General features: G+C 39.0%; 1 protein-coding gene across 1 annotated transcript in view; it reads left to right on the top strand.

Moving 5' to 3' along the window:
- Positions 1-10,388: 10,388 nt before the first annotated feature.
- Positions 10,389-23,206, top strand: part of ARSF (arylsulfatase F) — a 64,345-nt gene continuing 51,527 nt past the window's right edge. The window contains exon 1 of the mRNA XM_043993441.1: positions 10,389-10,567. Coding sequence (XP_043849376.1) covers positions 10,389-10,567 — 179 coding nt within the window. The remainder of the gene's footprint in view (positions 10,568-23,206) is intronic.

The raw sequence follows: 23,206 nt of genomic DNA, 5'->3' as shown, positions 1-23,206 counted from the left end.
AGAAAATAAACTGCTGGTTACTGGGATCTACTGTATATATTATATGAAAGGGAAAGTAAGCATGAATGGGACAAATTAACAACTTGTTTTCATTTAGAATCTGAAGGAATGGCTTTAGGAGCCATTTAGGTATCTTTTTTTTCCTCTTCCCCTCCCCCAGAGCTCACTAAATTAATTATTTTTCAGTATAATTACTAAGCCCAATTCAAAACATTTCTTTAAGTTCTAACTTTATAAAATGTTAACAGGGCATTGTATATCAGGACTGGGGAGAGTTATTGCTTCAAAATAGCACATTGAGAAATCCTCTAATTCTATCAAAAATTGTTTATATTTGTAACATCTCAATTTAAAATTTAAAAATATTTTCTCTGGCAACTTTTGCTTGCAATTTATAACATCTTCAGCTTTGTATGATCAGGGATATCTGTTTAAGTTGGTGGTAAATACTAATTAGGTTTCAATTTCCATTTGAAACTCAAGATGTTTTACCAGCCCTGTGACAACATGAAGGAAAGGCAGGGAGTGGCACTAGTATTCCTTTGGTAGTCAAAATTTTGCTACTCTAATCTCAGTAGGTGAAAACCAGTCCAGACTATTCCACCAGGTTGCTTTCCATCTATCTACCTGTTTTCATGGTTTTGTATTATGGTTTCTCTCTTCTTTCTGTCTTTGATATCTCCCTTTTCCCCCCTTTCTTTTTTTTATAGGTTAATGACTATTTTGGGGTCCATGTTTATTTATGTATTTTTTTTTTGGTGGGGCAATGAGGGTTAAATGACTTGCCCAAGGTCACACAGCTAGTAAGTGTCAAATGTTTTAGTTAAGATTTGAACTCAGGTTCTCCTGAATCCTGGGCCAGTGCTCTATCCACTGAGTAACCTAGCTGCCCCCTTTCCCCCACTTTCTCACTCTCTCCCTCCCTCTCTCCTTTCCTCCATTTCTCTCCCCCTCTCTCCCTCCTTACCTCCCTCCCTCCCTCACTCTTTCTCTCTCTCTCTCTCTCTCTCTCTCTCTCTCTCTCTCTCTCTCTGTCTTGTATAGCTTAAAGAAAATGTATAAGTAAGTTTGGGATAGGATGAAGAAGGAAGGGAAATACTAGACAGAAGGGAGGAGGAAGAGGGGAAAAACCATAGTACATCCTTATTTTCATTATTTCTTTTTCTGCTTATCTATTGTGAATACTCTGTTGTTCTGTGTGGAGATTTACAACACATCCTGGAACACTTTCAGAAGACAATAAAAAGTTCATTGTAAAAAAAAAGTGCTCAGTGTCATGTCATGTTCTAGAATTTGTCAAGATAATGGAATGTGATAGATGAGATTTGGCAGATACTCAGGAGCCCACCTGAGTGGATTACTGGCTGATTTGACTGGATTACTATTTGACTAGATTCTAAGCACATCTGGCTGGTACTTGAGAGTACTTAAGAAAGCATGGTTCTCAGAATCTAAAAAAAACTTTGAACTTCCGGCCCAGTCAACCAACCAGCTTGAAGAACCTCGCATTTCTGGGAGGGGACAGGAAGGAGGAAGGAGAGCCTGCACAGGGAGCTCTGTCTCTTTTTTTTGGTTCCTGACTTCGTGGTGGTGGCAGAGGACTTCACAGAGAAATTGAGGAAAGATAGGATTACCAGGCTGTAGGAATTCTGTTCTCAATCTTTCTCTTTTTATCTTTCAATAAACCCTTAAAAACCTAAACTCGTTTTATCAGTGATTTTAGACATTTCCCCCAAAACTGGGGGAACAGATTAGGACCCACATTTAGAATTTTAAATTATACAAATTACTAGCATCATGAATGCATGAATTAAAGAAAGAATGAAAAATATTAATTGCTTCTTATGGGGATACACATTGAAAAAGGAAGTCTTTGATTTCAAGGCATTTGCCCCTTATGATTGGATCTCACAACAAATTTAAATTATTGTGGATTTTTTCCTATTTTCCTTTTGACAGTAGGAAGTGTAATGGGGGGAAATGGGGTACAGGTTGGATCAGGGGTTGGGGTTCTTGGGAATTCCTCTTTAAAGAATTACACCCTCTTGCACACAAAAGTAGTTAGAATAAGGTGGTAGTTTAGGAGCAAGGGAAGAGAAGGGTGGGGGGAGGGAAACCATGAAAGAAATCCTTGGACTTCTCATGGGGAGATAGGCCCAAAGCACATGGCTCAGAGGTACCAAATCTCCTCGAACAGGAGACTGGAAGGTACTTTTATAGAGGACTGATGGGGGTGGACCATCTGCCTGTGGAAAGTTCATTTAGTGAGGGAGGACCATCCCCCACTGGTGGTAGCTGGGGGAATTGGGTGAGGAGTGGAGGACCATCCCCCACTGGTAGTGGCTAGAGGAATTGGGTGAAGGGTGGCTACAGACCTCTCTTCAGGACACAAAGGACCCAGCCACACCCAAATTTATCTCCCCAGGGTAAGGGAGACCAGAATGAAGGGTAGGAATCCCAAGCTAGCTCAGTCTGATTTGGTTCAGTTTATCTCTCTAGGCATTATCTGTCCTCTGGTTTAGTTTCTCAAGGAGAAGGTTCCTTGATGTGTCCCAGAGAATTTCTGGGGTGCTCTGCACCCCATGACATTTCCCCACTTCTCTATATATAAGGAAAGGGGACGAAGATTCTTCTGAAACTGCTTCTTGCTGATTGGGGGTCGAAGAAATCACAGGGCAAGGGAGGGGGAGGGGAGAGAAGTGGAGAAGGCCTGGAATGCACGGAGCTGTGAGAGGCCCAGAGGGTTCAGAGTTGACACATAGGCACAATGGGTATCTGCCATGAGTCCTTGAGCCTAGATGGAACATACTTAAACAAAAAAATTAAAACTGACCAGAGCAAAAATGAAAAGGGACTATATCAGATCAGGAGAGCTGGAAAAGCTGAATGCAGGACAGGGTGTGGCCTGCTTTACAGAAGTTAAGTACTCTGTGAGGGGCAGTGTCTGTCTACATTAAGGGTCCTTTTATCCCATCCCCACTTTGTGCCTTGATTGCATGCTAGGACCTGAACCAGAGAGTAAGACAGAGGTAGCCCCAAAACCATTCCTAGGCTTGCCTCCTATGTCCAGCTTGGCCATGGGCCTGACAAGGTGCTGGTCAGGAGAGCAAGCTGCAGAGTGCTGGATTTTCGCTAAGCCGATCTCTTGGGTGCTGCCCTGGGGACAAAGAGGTAGGAGAGCTGGCCTCACCTTCCTGCAGCATCCCCCACTTCTGTGTCCCGGTTTACTGCAGCTGCCAGAATCTCGGCCAGCCGGAGTTCTGCTGGTAGCAGATGTGGTAATGGCTGCTGCTATATTATAGAAGCTTGGTCTATGGAGCATGCACGAGCCATCTTTTCTCTCTCTTTGGCTACTGCAAGGTCTCTGTTATTAATAATCTTAAAAGCAATATCAAGGAGTTGTGAGGATGGGATCTGGGGACCCCAGTCTAACTTCTGGAGTTCTCTCCTAATGTCAGGAGCAGACTGGCTGATAAAATGAATATTGAGGACAGTTATTCCTACATCTCTTTGGGGGTCTAGGTTTGTATAATTTTTCAGAGAGTCCGTTAAGCGGCTCATGAAGACAGCAGAATTTTCTTCAGACCCCTGTGTTATCTCCCTCACCTTTCCATAATTGACTTGTTTCTTAACCCCCCTTCTCATTCCCTCAACTAGGCAGGTGACCATGTGATTTCTATGAGCCCTATCTTCCCTGTTATCATAGTTCCATCTCAGTTTTATGACCGGGACAGCTGTAAATCCAGGGACCCCAACCCAATTTCCAACCTGTGAGTGTTCATCCCCAACTTGTACCGCCAGGTCCCAAATCTGTTTTTTCTCATCAGGGGTACAACAGCTGGCAAGAATAATTTGCAAATCGGTCCAGGAAAGGTCAAACTCCAGTGTCACAGACTTAAAGCCATCTATGACCTTTGTGGGGTTCTCTGAGTAGCTCCCCAATTTCTTTAATCTGAGATAACCTGATTATGGAAAAAGGGACATGCCTTAATGTTGTGCCCTTCCCAATGGGAAATTCCCTTAATGGAAGCAGGGAAGCAGTGGGAGATGCTGGTAAGGACCTGGGTTGGGGAGATAGCTCAGGTGGTGGCCTAGACAGAGGATTTGGCGGAGGACCCAGTGGGGGAGGGGTGACAGCCTTTGGCTGTGGAGTAGGTGGGGGAGGGGAACCGGTCTTTGGCTGCAGCGTGGGTGGAGATGGGGAAAGGGAGATGGGCGTAGGCGACTGCAGATTAGGTAAAGCAGATGGGATCAGCTACACAGGAAAATGGGGAATGTATTGGAGTTCCCCTAGATTGTGAATGGGGTATAGCAGGATAAGGAAAATAGAAGGATACTGACATCCACTCCCCATGTGTCTGGACCTCGGCTGTGGAGGGCACATGGAGTTGGTTCTGAGATCAGCCGGTGGGCAAGGAGAGGTCTCAGTCATAGAATGATATGACTGTGGTAGACCCATAGGTACGGAAGCAGGTGGGGAAGAAGGAGTGGAAGGAGAAATAGGTAGGGAATGAGTTTGAGGAGGAGGGGCTGGGGTCTCAGAGGAGGTACCCTAAGGGTTAGCTAATTGCTTGGACTTGCAGTGATTATCAGCCAGCAAGGGGACCTCATCCTTTCCCTTTGACTTCTGGCTTAAAGTCATAAAAGCTGATATGTATGGAATCTCTGTCCATCTCCCTTCACGCTTGCAAAACTTGTCCAATTGCAAGATGGTATTATAATTAAGGGTGCCGTGTACAGGCCAATTTCCTTCACTTCCTAGAGGATAATGTGGCCATAAATTGTTACAAAAATGTATCATACATCTCTTTCTTAGGTTTTTAAGTTCCAATTTAGTCCAACCTCTTAGGATGCACCCCAGAGGTGAATTTTTCGGAACACTCCCTTTCTGTCCCATAACTACTGTCTAAGGAGAATAGTCTGAACCAAGAGCAGAGCGCTGGTAAGGGATAGACACATAAGCATAAATGTTCTTACCCAGAAACATGTAGTCTGAGGGTCTGAGTGTGGTTTGGATATCTAACAGTCCCAGGCTGCTCTCTGCTGTCGTGCAGACGCCGACCGTCTCTACCTCTCTGTGACTCAAATGGGAGGTTGAGTCCAGTGGGAGAGGGAGAAGAGAAACCCAGAAGGTAGGGCCCTACCTCCAGGTTTTGTGTGCCAAGCGTGGTCCAGATGTCTGTTTGAGCTTTTGGCAAGGGAGGGAGACTCAGGCTGCCCTCCGCTGTCGCGTGGAAGCTGACCCTCTCTCTACCTCTCTGTGACTCAAACGGGAGGTTGAGTCAGGCGGAAGAGGGAGAAAGGAAACCCAGAAGGGAGGTTCCCACCCCCCCAGTTTTGTGTGCTAAGAGGAAAGAGGAAATTCCCGTGTCCCTACAGACATTCAGGGTGCCAAAATGTAATGGGGGGAGAATGGGGTACAGGTTGGATCAGGGGTTGGGGTTCTTAGGAATTCCTCTTTAAAGAATTACACCCTTTTGCACACAAAAGTAGTTAGAATAAGGTGGTAGTTTATTTAGGAGCAAGGGAAGGGAAGGGTGGGGGGAAGGAAACCATGAAAGAAATCCTTGGACTTCTCATGGGGAGATAGGCCCAAAGCACATGGCTCAGAGGTACCAAATCTCCTCGAACAGGAGACTGGAAGGTACTTTTATAGAGGACTGATGGGGGTGGACCATCTGCCTGTGGAAAGTTCCTTTAGTGAGGGAGGACCATCCCCCACTGGTGGTAGCTGGGGGAATTGGGTGAGGAGTGGAGGACCATCCCCCACTGGTAGTAGCTAGAGGAATTGGGTAAGGGGTGGCTACAGACCTCTCTTCAGGACACAAAGGCCACAGCCACACCCAAATTTATCTCTCCAGGGTAAGGGAGACCAGAATGAAGGGTAGGAATCCCAAGCTAGCTCAGTCTGATTTGGTTCAGTTTATCTCTCTAGGCATTATCTGTCCTCTGGTTTAGTTTCTCAAGGAGAAGGTTCCTTGATGTGCCCCAGAGAATTTCTGGGGTGCTCTGCACCCTATGACAGAAGGATTAGTAAAACTAAACACTTGTAAATCTAATGAAGGTGGTGACATCATATGAGTGAATTCATTAAGGACTATAGGGTTTAGGGCTAGAGGGGACCTTTGAAATCATCTAGTCTTCATTTTATTATTTAATTAAATTTTATTTAATCAATTAATAAGCATTTTTTCTTTCCTTTCCAGCTTTTTCCCCATACTGAAAAGAAAGACAAAAACATTCTAACAAGTACTCATAGTCATACAAGATGAATTAAGTCTATTAACATTTTTAGTTATGGTAATCTGAACTAATCCTTCTCATTGTATTGATCAGGATTTTTAAGTCTTTCAAAGTCATTTTCTAAAATGTTGTTGCTGTATAAATTGTCCTTTTTGTTGTGTTTATATCACTCTTCATTAGTTCATACAAATCTTCCCAGATTTCTCTGAAACAATCCCTTTTATTTCTATTTATTATGGCATAATAGTCTTCTTTTAGTTCATATATGAAAATTTGTTGAGCCACTCCTCAATTTTCCAGGGCACTCTTTAGTTTTTAGTTTTTTGTCACCACAAAGGAGTTGCTATAAATATTTATATATGGGTCCTTTTCCTCTTTCTTTGATCACTTTAGGATATGGGGCTAGTAATAATATAGGTAGATCAAAAGATATGCTAGATCAAAAGGTAGAGTTTTAGTCTTTATTTAAGAGAAGAGAAGAATGAGTCCAAGTAAAGTTCAGGGAGTTGTCCAAGGTCATGCAAGTAATGAGTATCAAAAGTAGTAAGTATAAAAATATTAGAACTATATGGGTTTTAAAGCCAGCAATTTCCCCATTAAAGTATATTGTTTTTGCTAATGGTTTTAGATCCTACTGATTGAAAATACTTTGTTAGTTGGAAAGGAAATCTTTTTCTTTTTTTGGGGGGGGGGCAAAGGCTCTTTATTTTCTTCTCATGAGAAGGAGGCACCCTAGTGTACAGCTAGTGGGTGCAAAGAAAGGAGGCTCAAAGGCCCTGTCTTATACCCTAGTCCCTAACGCAAATGGACCCTTCCCTTTTTCATCACTGGTCCAAAAATTCAAGGGTTACAATCTAGGCACAAAACCTAGCTAATCTGAACACAGTATTCCCACCCCTCTTCCTTGTATGGGCATAACACAGGAGTAGACCTTATACTTCCTTATATGGACACAACTCTGGAGCAGACCTTATTGAGACCAGGGCTCCTTGAACCATGTGATTGTGTTAACCTGAGAGGGAGAAGGAGATCTGAGACCTTTGTCCTACAAACAGGTCAGGAGGAGTATGACTAACTGTTATATCCACATTGAGAAGAGACAACTACCTATTTTCTCACAATCCCTCCTCTTTATTTTTGACTATTTGGCTCCTCTCATTCCATTTATTGAATATCTCCTCTTCCTTTTGGTCTAAATCTGTGAATCCTATGCTATCTAGGCAGATTAGAGTGTCAGGTGACCCTTTTTGCCCCTCTGGGCTGTGTTTCTTTCTTGATTTAGACTCAGATTCAGAGAAATGCTCAGAAATACTACTTTTGATACTCATTACTTGCATGACCTTGGTAAAGGGGGTGGCCAGCCACACCAACCTGCAAGTCCCAGCCCAGTTAGGGGGTAAGGTTGGTCTTCAACCACAATACCACCATAGGTCAGCTCGGGGGAGGATCAGGGATGAAAAATATACCGAGTTTTTCTCGGTTACTTCCCATGTTTGGACGCAACTCATATTACCCAAGACCAGAAAACCTTCTCTCACCCATCTGGAGAGACAGGCAGGATCGTTTCCTGGAACTCCAACAAAAGTGGGTATGATCTTTTCTGCTGTCCTTTTTATTACAGGGAAGAGTAGCTTCAAATCCCTGCAACTCCCACACTTTGCCAACCCGTTCTGGTATAATTGAAGGAGACACTGGAACCCCTCTGGGCTAAAATGTGGATTTAGATTATGGGCAGCTGGTCTTCCTAAAGCGCTGACCCATTCCGTCCAAGCATCTGAATCTCCAAACCCAATCTCTGTCTCTGCTGTCTGTCTCACATCCTTAACTTCATTGGCCTGTAACTCAGGAGTTTCAGGGTTTCCTAATTTCCTTTCTGGACTTGGAGAGGTTATTTCTGAAGTCTTCTATTTCTCTTGAAACAAACTTGAGATGTTAAAAACTTCCCCAAGCCACTTGCAAAGGAGTCCATAAAGTTATACTCCTAATACCCTTCTAATTTAATATAAGACAATTAAGAATAGACTTTTCATCTTTGTTTCATAAAGAATCTAATACTGATATAGTGGAAAAATGGGGTACGGGTTGGGGTTCTTGGGAATTCCTCTTTAAAGAATTACACCCTCTTGCACACAAAACTTAGTTAGAACAAGCTGATAGTTTATTTAGGAGCAAGGGAAGGGAAGGGTGGGGGGAGGGAAACCATGAAAGAAATCCTTAGACTTTTCATGGGGAGATTTGGCATAAAGCACATGGCTCAGAGGTACCAAATCTCCTCGAACAGGAGACCGGAAGGTACTTTTATAGAGGACTGATGGGGGTGGACCATCTGCCTGTGAAAAGTTCCTTTAATGAAGGTGGACCATCCCCCACTGGTGGTAGCTGGGGGAATTGGGTGAGGAGTGGAGGACCATCCCCCACTAGTAGTGACTAGAGGAATTGGGTGAGGGGTGGCTACGGATCCCTCTTCAGAACACAAAGGCCGAAGCCACACCCAAACTTATCTCCCCAGGATAAGGGAGACCGGAATGAAGGGTAGGAATCCCAAACTAGCTCAGTCCGATTTGGTTCCTCTAGGCCTTATCTGTCCTCTGGTTTAGTTTCTCAAGGAGAAGATTCCTCGGTGTGCCCCAGAGAAATTCTGGGGTGCTCTGCGCCCCATGACAATACCATTAGTACCAGATGCCATGGCCAAATTCAACATTGTGTTTATCATGCCACCTGGGATGATCATGGTGGTTACCATAAAAGAACAGAAGTTGCCAAGCCTCATGGAATACAGTGCAGGGGAAATCGAGTCCTCTCTCCCCATAGATAGTTGGCACCTTGTTTGCTCAGATCTGATAACTCAGAATAAAGGCAATTAATGTAAAAGAGTGAAAATCTCTATGAATAGAAAACTTTTATCTGAATCAATGAGGAGGGCTAAATAGGTATAATTTCTTACACAAAAGATGCAGTGAAAACTTTCAGTTAATCAATAAACTCAAACAGTATTTAACCCTTAGCAAAATCATAAGACCAATTTACAATAGCATGCAACAATTGCTAAATATTACCATAATTTCCATCTGTCAACAGTTCGCCAATTAAAACATGGAATCAACAGTTTTCTCAGGATTTTAAAGTGGAATTCTCAAACATTTTTAAAAAATGATTTCTCACAAAAGCTGCAAACCAAATAATAAAGTTTTGGTAATATACCAATAAGTTCAGATTAAAACAGCAAAATCCCTTTCACAGTTTAGTGCAGCAATTTGGATGCCCTAGTATTAATTTCTTTGCAACAAATTAACTCTCAAATAGAATGAGCCTCCTAAATCCCACAAGTATTATATACACATAATTTACTCTTTTCTAAGAAAAGGCACTGAATTCACACCCCCCCTTTCCCAAGCAAATGAATTGCCTGGGGCTAACTGATCTTTGTTAATCCCAGACTCTTGAAGGACCCATGGGCCTCCCCCACTTTCCCCAAGCAAACCCTTTTGTTTTTCTAATGGACCTAGTTTACCAGAGAAGTTCCCTGGGGCAAATTAAAAGAACCCCCTCCCCAGTAAACCAAACCAAAGGACAGACACACTGAGTAACTCCAGGACCACCACCCTCCAGTCTCCTCCACCTCCAGGGAAGACAGAATTAGGTGTGGCTGCTGTCCCAGTGGTGTGAAGGGGAGAGAGAGATGACCTGAGGGATCTGGAGCTGCTCCTCACCCAAATTCCCTCAGTCACCACCAGTGGGGGATGGCCCTCCAAGATGATGACAACACTGGACCAGGACCAGGACCACCACCACACACACACACACACACACACACACACACACATGCCGGCTCATCTCCTACTCAGGGAAAAAGGCATCCCAGAGAGCCACACCTCTGTACCATGCTCTCTTCTCAAGAGATGAAATTCAGGGACCTCTCTCCTGGCTTTCCCCCCCAAACAAAACATTATACTAAACCCCAATGACATTTTGCTGTATCCTCACAATCCTGGGAGGTAAGCTTTCATTCATAAATTCACCCAATACCCCTGCAAAAGATATATAGCAGGGACTCCCAACCATGAGCCTAACAAACCAGAGCACTGGCTTTTCTTTCCTCCCCAAGGCAGTCCCTGTTTTTATAAATTCTTATCCCCTTGGTGAGCATGCTCCACCCTGTATTTGTGACATCTGTGCTGAATTCCTCAGACTCAGGACTTGGGGGTAGCCCCCTCCGGGCTCCGACCATTACTGGCAAAGAGCGACCATCACTGACAAAGAGCGCTGGGAGTGCTGGAACCCAGAGGGCCTCACAGCTCCTTACATCTCAGTGGGACCTCCAGTTGTGAGGGAAAAATCCATCCTCTTCTCAATAATTTTCAGGAACTCAACAGGGGTGTGGCAAAGGCTCTTTATTTCCTTCTCATAAGAAGGAAGCACCCTAGTGTGCTGCTAGTGGGTGCCCCGGAAAGGAAATCTTTCTAAAAATGACATATGGAATGCAAAGTACCCAACTGGATAGCAAATAACAACTCCTTCTCTTCCTAGCTAGCATTGATAATAATTAATAATAGTGCCTACTATGAGTCTGCCAGATATTGTATTAAACATTTTACAAATAGTATCTTATTTGATTATTACAATAACCTTAGCAGGTAGGTGCTATAAGTATGCTCACTTAATAGTTGAGGAAACTGAAGCAAAAAGAGATTTCATGACTTTCTCAAGGTTACATAGCTAGTGAGTATTTGAGGCTGACTTTGAACTCCAGACCCAGCACTCTATTCACCCAACGATTTAACGGTATAGGAAGTTATTATTTTGTGGCTTGTATACATTTTATAAAGCTGCTTATATTTTGCTTGAGGATTTTGGGGACATATCTTTGACAAAATGAGAGTTTATCATTCATGTCACTGTTAATTCTGTCTCTTCATTTTCCTAATGTTCATGTAAATATCATCATCACATTACAGTATAGCATATATTTCCTTCTATGTAGATTTCTAAATAATTCTTTTCATGCTAAGCTCAGAGCTTTTAGGACAGAGTCATGATAATTTTCTTGTTTAGAAGAGGAATTGGGAAAGACAGCAAAGACAAACTCTCTAATCTATAATTCTGCCTAGGGTGGGCATAGCCTATGCTATCATTGTTAATGATAAAAGAATTGATACGAGATTTGTGAAAATAGTAAAAGAGAAATATAGAGATGGTATAGACAAAGTCCCATTCTATTTAGAAAGTAAAGTTCAATGATCCAACCATTCTGGAGAGCAATTTGGAATTGTGGCCAAAGGGCTATGGGACTGTGCATACCCTTTGACCAAGTAATAACACTACTAGGTCTGTATCTCACAGAGATCATAGAAAAGGGAAAAGGACCTACATGTACAAAAATATTTATAGCAGCTCTTTTTGTGGTGGCAAAGAATTGGAAATTGAGGGAATGCTCATCAATTGGGGAATGACTGAACAAGTTGTGGTATAAGAATGTAATGCAATACTATTGTGCTGTAAGAAATTATGAGCAGGCAGATTTCAGAAAAACCTGGAAAGACTTAAGTGGACTGATGCTGAGTAAAGTTAGCAGAACATTGTACACAGTAACAGCAACATTGTATGGTGATCAACTATGATAGAATTGGCTCTTCTCAGCAGTGCAATGACCCAAGATAATTCCAAAGAACTCATGATAGAAAATGTCTTTCACATCCAGAGGAAAAGAACTGTGGATTCAGAATGCAGATTGAACCATACTGTTTCTACTTTTTGGTTGTGTTTTTCTTTTCTGAGATTTTCCCCTTGTGTTCTGATTCTTCTTTCACAGCATGACTAATGCAGAAATATGTTTAATGTACATATATAACATATATCAGATTGCTTTCTGTCTTGGGAAGGGGTGAGGGAAGGGAGGGAGGGAGAAAAATTTGGAACTCTAAATCTTATGAAAACAAATATTGAAAACTACCTTTATATGTAACTGGAAAATAATAAAATAATTTTATGATAAAAATATTTTTAAAAAAGAAAGTAAAATTCAAGGTAGAGCTAAATTTTATTTGGTGTTTTTCAAAGTGTAGCTTCAGAGATGCTCTGTAGGGTATTGAATTTGAAACACTGTGACCTGAAGGAATTGATTTTGAGATTCATAAAAAAGTAGGGGAATACCAGTATCATTAGCATGATGTCCCAAGAAGTTTGCTTCTTATTCAATACCCAGAAAACACTAGTTTCTTAATTGTGTGAAGCTGTGAATTGAGTACAATATTAGTCTTATTCTTGTTTCAGACTTGTTGAATCATGGGTTATCCATTTTATACCCCACCATCCTTAGTAATAAGTGGTAGTAATGAAGCCTGTTCTACATTTCTTCCAGAACAACTTAAAGTGTAAGATGACATCTCTGGAAAATCATTTGGAGGAAGCATTTTGGGGAATGTGCAGTATAAAAGTTCTTATTATAAAGATGAATTGGACAATACTTTTATGGATCATCATAAAAGTTATTGCTTCAATTAGTCCCCTTCTTTTTTGTTTTGTTTTGTTTTCTTTTTTTTTTTTAGTGAGGCAATTGGGGTTAAGTGACTTGCCCAGGGTCACACAGCTAGTAAGTGTTAAGTGTCTGAGGCCGGATTTGAACTCAGGTACTGCTGACTCCAGGGCCAGTGCTCTATCCACTGCACCACCTAGCTGCCCCTCCTCTTCTTTTTTTATTTTAATTTTTTATCTAGATCTCCAAGGGATGGTATAGATTTTTTTTTTAGTTGCTCAGTAATCCAAGCTGTGATTTGACAGTGTTATAGAAATAAAAGGCTATTAAGTAAGCATACTTTTTGCATAAATTTTGACATTTATCCCAGTTCACACAGATGAGTACAGTGTTTATAGTAAAACCACCCCAACTCTTTAAACAAGGAAACATATGTGTTATACAAGATGGTATGATCAACACACCCTCTTAACAAATCCATCATTTGTCCTTCAAGCATTATACTTTCAATGAAGAATGAATTGCTCATTATTCTTGGCTGAAGCCCAAGCCTTGTGCACTACCTTTGTAACACCCATGCATCAGGATTATACACATATTCATTTCCTAAGTATTTATAAAGTTTCCCTTTTAGTTCATTTGTTAATATTTATCAAGTACCCCCCCTTTTTTTTTTTGGTGAGGCAATTGGGGTTAAGTGACTTAAGTGACTTGCCTAGGGTCACACAGCTAGTAAGTGTTAAGTGTCTGAGGCTGGATTTGAACTCAGGTCCTTCTGCCTCCAGAACCGGTGATCTATCCACTGTGCCACCTAGCTGCCCCAGTCAAGTACCTTTGATGTGAAATGTTCTCATAAGGTTCTAGGATCTTGGAGGTACTAAAAAAAGATAAGTAACAAATGGCCCCACATTCGATGTGCTTATAAATTAGTAAGAGGTATAGAAACATGCAAAAAATAAGTGAATTACAAATTGATATAAGTATATAAGAAGAGTACAAAATGATATGGGACCAGATGCATGTGAGATCATGGAGACTGGTAACTTAACATTCCACACTTCCCTCCACTCCAAATGATATAGTCCATGAGAAAAGTGACATGAAAAAAAAATAATTGCAATAGAGCATATATTTTCTTCTGTATAGATCTCTAGATTGTTCTTCCTGTACCAACGCTGATATTGGGGAATCATTTTGGTGTAGTCAAGTCATATACCTACAATGTCATACAATTAAAGGCACTAAGGAGCCTAAGTGAAATAGAGAATTTAAGGAGCTATCTGCCATGCTGATTCATTCACCAAACTTTTCCTCACAAAATAATTATTAATACAATTTAAAGAACAACTGAGATTGGTGACCTGAGATGTGTCCCAGATACAACTTCAGATCCAACCCTAGGATTCTCAAACTCTTCCTATCTCAGAAATATTTGAGGAGGCAAGCTGGCCTTTCAATTTGTATGATTTCTAAGTCTGTATACACCTGGGGTCCTGGACACATGGGCTAAACTCAGAATGACCTGCCTAGCATATCTTTTTCCTATGGAGGCCTGACTTCTGCTAAACACTTTTAGTATGTGTCCATCCTTAGGAAAGAGAGGTAGTCAAATTAGCTGATTTTTACCACATAAGTTTCATAAGGTAAGTTGGACTTAAGTATGACAAATGGAAAACTGGCTATGTGTTCAAAAGATAATTTGAGCCTCTACATTTGTGGAATTAAAATTGTTCAGTCTACCAAAAAAGAAACTAAGGCAGAGCTCTGAGCCGATGGAACTTTATCAAAGGGTCCATGGTTCCCTCTATTGAAGTGGATGTCAAATCTTCCTCATGGTTTGAGATGCCCCTTCTTCCAGGGGACATATTTTTATTTTTATTTTTTGCGGGGCAATTGGGGTTGAGTGACTTGTCCAGAGTCACACAGCCAGTAAGTGTCAAGTGTCTGAGGCCGGATTTGAACTCAGGTACTCCTGAATCCAGGGCCAGTGCTTTATTCACTGTGCCACCTAGCTCCCTGACATATCTTTATAAGGTTTGATACCAGACCTGTTACCTGGATGCTCTAAAGTGACTATACAAAGTACAGAATTTCATTGGTGGACATATGATACATAAGTTAAAATAAGCAAAAATGGTATGTCAGCAGGGTCATGGGTAAAGCAAAGATTATCTCTGCTAATTAAATGGTTATGAGATTGTTATTTGCTTATGTTGGACAAAAGAGAGTGGTCTGAAGATATAAAAATAAGTTGGAGGACTTTCCAATTAATTGAGTCATTTCTGCTACACTGGACTTAAGTCACCATGACAAGGAAAATGAAGAGTGGAGGGCCTCTAGTTAGCTTCCTATGATAAAACAAGTGAACTTACAGTCTCTGAGCTCAGAGCTCTGGGGCCTAATATATAGAATTTATAATCATATCCAATTTATTAGTACTTATTGGAATAAAATAGGGATCGAAATGAATTATTTTTCACATTCCCCACCTTTGATCCACGGGAAGATCCCAGTATTTTTTGGATCATTACAATCTAAATGCAAGGAAGGCAGTTTTCCAGTGCAACACAAAATGAGAAGGGGGCAGTCCCCTTACTGAAGTGCAAAGGTGACATTAGAGAAGAGGGAAATGGGCACAACTTATACTGATTGTTCTCTGTTTGATTTAACATTAACTCATAATATATTAAATATACACTAAATGCTGGTCATTCTCTCACTGACCATTAGGGACAGGTACCTCTTAATAAAACATGCCCTATAAAATATGTAACTTGAGGGACCATAGGGCAATTGTTTGTTCTGTATGCATGTTCTAGAGAGCTCTTGAGTTTATGAGAGTGATTGAAGCAATTTTGACAAACAGCCACTCCACTATGATGATGAGAGTAACATCCCAGCAGACAGCACAAACAAATCTAGATGACTAAAGAATAGGAAGTAGAGGAAAATAAGGAATAGGATACATTCTGTGAACAAAGGAATTATTAATAATTACTGTCAATGGTAGAGCAAAAGCCAAAATAAGAGACTGAAAGGGAATATTCAGTTCCTAACTACAGATTCAGGAATAAGTGGATTAGAATCCATTTGTGGAGAGGATGATGAACGTAACGATATCTCAGATGACATGCTTACCAAAACATAAGGCAGAGTGTGAGAAGGTGTTAATGGAGGAAGATTAAATTCACTATGTCTCATGGAAATTTCATGACATTCTGTAAATGTTACGACTTTGCAGACTCCAAGGTGCATGCCCTTAAAGTAACACTTTTGCAGGTGACATGCAGCACAACTGAGGCAAGTAGTGAGAGTTATAGGACAACTATTATTGAAGGGGCATATGGGGGTATATGGCTTCTTTGAAGCAGACTTTAAAAAGTTTCCACAACTATCACAACACAGAGTCCCATGGCAATAGTCTATAGCAAATCCACCACAAATTACATGAAGAAAAATCAACTGCTATGGAAAAATTCACCTCACCCCATCTTATACAGTTGTCAAGTCTCTGAAACATCCTCTGAGACAGTTCTGTGGTTCTCTGGCAAACTCTCCTCTTTAGAATACTAGAATGAGTAGGGCTTCAGGATAGCTTCTGGTGGATTTACTTATCCAGTTCAGGTCATTTGAGGAGATCCCTTTCTCTTAAAAATCTCTGACAAAATAGGTCTTAATACAAATTTTTGTTTTTTATTTTATTTTTTTGTTTGTTTTTGTGAAGCAATTGGGTTTAAGTGTAATAGCATTAATATGAACATCTTTAGACCAGAGAATTTACATTTTAGGTTGGCAAATTCAAATAACAACTGAAAAAAATTAAAATTCTGAACACAAACTTTTTATTTGGTATTTATAATTACCCACTTCTTCATCACAAGTTCATACACACAGAATAGTTGCTTCAAAATGATAGCATTAAAAGATAGAATTATATGAGTTTCCAAATGATTCTAAATGATACACACTTTTATTCAAAAGTTTCATTTTTTCAATTTGGGTGGGAGAGGTCCTAGGTCGCCAAGTGGCAGTGTTACTATTTCATAATACCCTGTCAGCAGGGCTCATCTCAAGGAACCTCATAACCAAAGATCTCCTAAGAATATTTTACCATGCTTTCCTCTCAATAGTAATTATCACCACCACCACCACCACCATCATCATTTTCTAGGTTTTTAAGAAGAAAATATACTCCTATAATCATATAACAGATATATTTATAACATAATAATATTCACATTGAAAAGAATAAACTTGCTTTGAACAGCTTCTCTTAGCCTTGCTATAGTCAAGCATCACCAATCAGATGATAATAATTTAGTTAAATACCTTTCAAATATATCGTTTCATAGAAAGTCATTTATCTTATTACCCCTTGGCATTTTCATGCTATCCATAGTAGTTTATGTAGTACCTACTACATGATGTGCTTTTTCTGTCTTGAAAGTTGCTTAAGCCTATTTATAGTAATACTTTAAAATATTTAGTCAATAATTCCCCAATTGTGTTAACATTCTATGCCAATTAGAAAAAGTACCTATAAATGGGATAGCATTTTGTTCAACTCTATTCCCACAAGGTATGAATATTATAATGCACACATTTTACACAAGCAAGGCACTGTGTTAAGCACTTCACAATTATCTGTTTCTCCCAACAACCTGGGAGATAGGTATAAATCTTTATCATCCCCTTTGTATATACAAAGACTGATTAGATTCTCTAATTTATTACTATTACAATACTTTAAACCCAATCAATTTGTATTTCTAATGATAGTGGCAGTAACCAAACTTCATTTTGCATGGAGTTCCATTATTTTTAGTTGGCTTATGTTAAAAAAAATTCATGGGGACACTTCTAACTTTCAATTATCACTTGTTTGTTTCTTTGAATTAGCCAAAGGACCAAACCAAATTCTTTAAGTTTTCTAAATTACTAATATTTTAACATAACTATTTAAACCAGAGCAAAGAGATAATTCTTTGGCTTTTGATCAATTAACATGCATCTTATGAAACTTATTTTGTGTTATTATATTGATTGGGGAAGGAAGACATGAAGAAACTCTCAAAGGATATTGCTTTAAAAATATTTCTAATTTTTTTTTCATTTCAGTTGGATTATGATGCTCTCTAAAATCTCCTTTTCAAAACTTCAAAATTATTTACTTTCATTCCCTGAATTTATGCTATCAGTGGAAACAAAATCCAATTTTCTTTACCCATCTACTCATTCTCAACTTTTCTTATTTCCTTATGCAACACTATTCTTTTTTTCTTCTACTTGCTTAATTCCTCTAGTAAATCCCTTTTTGGTTTTCTAATGGTTCCAAATGTGCAATTCATGCCAATTTATATAAGGGGCTAAAATTCTAGCTATACTATCCAAAATCTAATGAGTAGTCACCAACAAATCATAAGCTTCAGCAAGAGTATTTAAATGTTTAAGTAATTATTAAAGAGCATTAGGATCAGAGAGAAAGGTAATAATCTAACTATTTCTAAGAGACCCTATCATCTGACCCACCATGGTGAGGTCAGGAACCAAAAAGAGAGAGAAGCCCTCTGCCAGTGTCCGCTTCCTACTTTTTGTCCCCCTCCCAGAAATGGGAGGCTCCTCAAGTTGATTGGCTGGTAGGCTTGATAGACAGTACACACAAGCAAATGTCACTTCCTGACGCTAAGGACCTTGACCACATGGCTTGCCCTCAGAGACCTTCTCCTCATGGTGGAGCTTTTCTACAGTAAGTCTCCAGCAGATGGTGTCATTCCAATTGTTACAGTGCTTTTGGACCATCAGATTGGTTACAATCACATATTCTTTTTTTGTAAGTGATAGGGAAATATGTTCCAAAACAAGCCACTTAGCACAAGAAGTTCCTCATTTTAGGGTATCTTTGGAGAAAATAAAATCATCTATCTACTTCTAAAAGTTAACTTCTTTTATGCTGGAAAAACATTTATCCAGCTATTTTGACAATGTCCAAGGCGATCAGCCAAAGCCACACTGTGGCACAGGAATGTCACAGATATTGGTAAATAATTTGTAAATTCTGGTTTTCCATCAAAATTTCAGTATTTTATACTTTTGTAAGTGATATACTCATTTTAATTTGATCTTTTTTAACCTGAGCTCCCTCTATTAGGTATACATGCACTCAACTTATTCCTATATCTATCTTTTAAAAATATTCTTGTTTGGGGCAGCTAGGTGTTGTAGTGGATAGAGCACCAGCCCTGGAGTCAGGGGATCTGAGTTCAAATCTGGCCTCAGACACTTGACACTTACTAGCTGTGTGACCCTGGGTAAGTCACTTAACCCCAATTGCCTCAACAAAAACAAAACAAAAAAAATTCTTGTTTAATTCTATCTTCAATAATTCTTTCCCTAACTTACTAGTGACTTATTTTTACAATTTGAATGCATTTTCACTAATCAATTGGTTTCAACATAAGTTTTACATTAAGAACTCACCTGTCTCCACTCCTTGAGTAAAGAACTTATGAGCATCTTGTGGCTGGGGTCCTGCTGTCAGCAGGATTCTTCTGTTTCCTGATTATGTTAATTATTTTTTAATCTCATACAAAATGTAATTTTATAATAATACAAAATCTCTTTAGTATTATTTGCCAATTGGGTTTACCCATTTAAGGTGTACTTTGTATTGTTAGAACAAGTTCCTAATAGATAGAAGAGCTGGTTAAAGATCCATTCCTCTATATTTTTGCTGAAATATAATCACAGGAAGAAAAAATCAGACTGATGAAGAATTTAGCAATATTAATGTTTCATTTGTCCTAAGCCAATTTTGGGAGACTATTCAATAATATTCAATAACTTTCTAAGTAATCAAAAGTTCCAATGTTTTGGTCAAAACAATATCCTAAACTTATTTTCTCAAACTTAGCTTTTTTAACAAAAAGAATATTTGTAAAAGCTTTTCATAGTCATTTGATCAAGTTTATATTTTATAATACTCTTATTAATATTAAGTTCATATTCATTTAGATTTCCCTAGTTTGAATTTCATTTTCTTTTATTGTTCCATGTGTATTTTCTTCTATTCATTCATCTATCTAATTTTGAAACATTGCAAGATGGTTTTGATTTCATAATATGTTAATTCTACGAGTATTGTGCTCCCATATTCTGAGTTGTTTGTTTTTGTTATTTTTTTCTCTCAACTGATTATTTGATTCAACTCTATAAAGCATGTCACTGGAAAAGGGTTGCCATGGAGAAGCATTATTTTTGATAAGCATATTCCAAAAAAAAAAATAGGGGAACATTTGTAAAAGTTTTCTTTTTTCAAAAAAAAGTTTTCTTGTGCTTTAACTTGTATTTAAATATGTTCTGATTTTTCACAAAAGTAATTGTATACTTAGTAAAAAAAAAAGGTATTATTTGAAATTGTTTCATAATTATATATTATATTCTGAGTCAAGATGTATTCACGTTTTTTTTTTGCAATCATTTATTATCCTCAATTTTTAAATCCACAGGAGATTTGGAATATGGTAACATCATTTAAGACATTAATTGCCTTTGTTATTAGTTATCAGATGCCAGTTGGCCAAGATGCCATCCAATCACAAGAGGAATACATGCAAGAACAGACATTGAACTGTCACATGAGGGGAGACATGCATGAAGTCAAGGTATGGCCGAGGGAACGGCTTTTGACAAATGTTGAGGTTGGATTCTCTTGGTTTAATTTTAATTTTTTCTTTTTCCCCATAATATTGTACAGATGGCTGGAAGTTTTGATCCCACCCATCTCATTCTATACCTGGCTTCTATGCCCCCTCCTACATGTCTGATGCCATGGACATCTCAATTCCATGCATCTGATTAAGTCTGACTCAGTTTCCTCCAATATGTTCGGTGGCATGGACATAATATTCCATCCACATATTTTAAGCCTGACATACTACATGGGTAGTACATATTGCTCAAGTGTGGGAATGCTCATATTCCATCATTTCTGTGTTCTTTTATGGTAACCCCCATATTATCTCATGTGTCATGATACAGTGTTGAATTTGGCCTTGACATCTGTTACCAATTATATTAGATTTTTAAAATTTCTCATAATGGCATGAGGATAATTAGGCAGATGATGCAAAAAGCAATGATACAAAGATAAAAATTATTTTTAGAAATTAAAATCGCAGCAATTGTCTTCTCAATTTACCCTCCATAAAGGGGGACTATAGTAATATTAAGTTTTAAAGAATGTTTCAATTTTTGTTTTATTATATGTTTCATGTGTAACAACTAAGATTTTGAATTCCCTTAGACATTTTTTGAGAACTTTCATTGTTTTATTTGATTATTGACAAAGTTATTTTAAAGTTTTGTTATGCTCAATTTTGTAGGAAATTTTCCTGGCTGATTACCAGCATCCACACATCACCCCCGGAAAAGACTTCCATTCCATGACTAGACCCAGAGGACGTCACAAGAATCATCTAAGAAAGACTTTCAAAGACTTTAAATGAACAGTTTGGTTTTGTTGGTTTTCTTTTTCTCTTTCTGTTATAATATACACCATCTGTAACATGTACTCTCTGCAGAGGCCCTCCCTTTGCAAGACCAATGTCAAAGTGTTGGTTCATGAGGACAAAAAACCTCCCCTCTGGACAAAACTTTCCTCTCTTCCTTTTCTATATTGTTATTAACATATTGTTAGTTAGCATAGGATATTATATTCTGTTATTTTTGACTGTTTCATCAAGGAAACACCCCGTTTCTTGAAGAAACAAAGGGGGGACTATAATGATTGGAATGACACCATCTGCTGGAGACTTACTGTAGAAAAGCTCCGACATGAGGTGAAGGTATCTGAGGGCAAGACCATGCATCTTTTCTTTGGCATCAGGAAGTGATGTTTGCTTGTGGGAGGAAGAAGGGGAAGCCTGGCACTCTGACTCTCTCTCTTTCCTGAGTACTCTGGTGGAGAAGGGAGCTACAAATGTGCTCTCCCTTTAATAGATAGAGGAATCTAGGCCTTTCTCTCTCTCTTTACCAAATTCTTATTCTCCTTAATAAATGCTTAAATGCCTAACTCTTGCTAAAGCTTATAATTTATTGGCGACTACTCATTAGATATTTTAGACAGTATAGCTAGAACTTTAACCTTAACACTTTGTTAAAAGAATTTAAAACCAAAAAAAGATATACTTCAATCCTGTAAACAAGAAGTTTTAAAGTTAACTACATGAATAGCTGGCTGAAAATGAGGAACTAGTAATTCCACAGCTGAATTTCCCTGGTCCTAACAGTACAAAAGGAAAGAAAAGGAAAAAGGAAAAACAGAGTCTGTATATAAAAACTTAAAATTATGGCCATATAATTTTTATAAAAATTGAATTTGAGTGCTCTAGAGCTTATAAATTTAGACAGATTACTCACAAATCCAAGTAGTCCCTCAGCCCAATCAGGGACCCTTCTTAAATAAAATGAACTTAGGGTAAATCAAGGTAGACTAAACAATCTTGAAGTTACTTACCTTAGGCTCAAAGAATTTGGGTACATACAGCAAGGGGAGTCCAACCTCCCAGGGCCAGTGTCCATGGGGGAGCTGTTGGTGAAAATTTGACCTGGCGTAGCTCCTTTTTTGGATCTTTTGTAGGCACAAGCCTAAAAAGGTTGAGGTCCAAGCATCACAGTCCCATCTTAGGATGTCATTAATTTGAGAATTAAATTTGCCTAATTTATAATAAAAGATATTGAGGCAAAATTCTGAGCCAATGACACTTTATCAAAGGGTCTATGGTTCCCTCTAATGAAGTAGAATTTCTTCCTCACAATCTGAGATGCCCCCTTCTTCCAGGGACTTATCTTTATAATGTTTGATACCAGATCTATTACCTGAATGTTTTAAAGTCGCTATACAAAGTACATAATTCCATTGATTGTCATATGATACATAAGCTATAATTAGCAAAAAGGATATATCAGTGGGGTTATGGACAAAGCAAAGAGTATCTCTACCAACTAGATGGTCATGAGGTGGCCACTTGCTCATGTTGGACAAGAGAGAGTGGTCCAGAGGTACAAAAATAAGTTGGAAGATTGTCCATGTAATTGAGTTACCTCTGCCACACTAGGATTGGTGACCATGAAAAGGAAAAACAAGGGTGGAAAGCCTCTAGCTAACTTCCTATGATTAAGCAAGTAAACTTACAATCTCAGAACTCAGAGCTCTGGGGCCTAATATACAGAACTTAGAATTACTACCCCTATGGAATGATATCAAATTGACTAATACTGATTGGAATAGAGGAGGTGTCCAAATGAATTATTTCTCACACATTAACTCATCATTTTACACATGATCTCAAGTAAGGATCCCTGAAGTAGCCTTCACATAGGAAAATGAATCAATCAATAAACATTTATTAAGCATCTACTATATTTTAGGCACTGTGCTAATGTCTGTGGTTAAAAACAACAACAACAACAGACAAACAAGAGTCTCTGCTC

This window comes from Dromiciops gliroides, chromosome 3, assembly GCF_019393635.1.
Source record: "Dromiciops gliroides isolate mDroGli1 chromosome 3, mDroGli1.pri, whole genome shotgun sequence".
Taxonomy (NCBI): Eukaryota; Metazoa; Chordata; class Mammalia; order Microbiotheria; family Microbiotheriidae; genus Dromiciops; species Dromiciops gliroides.
Note: the sequence above shows the minus strand (reverse complement) of the source record. Positions and strands in the feature narration are given on the sequence as shown.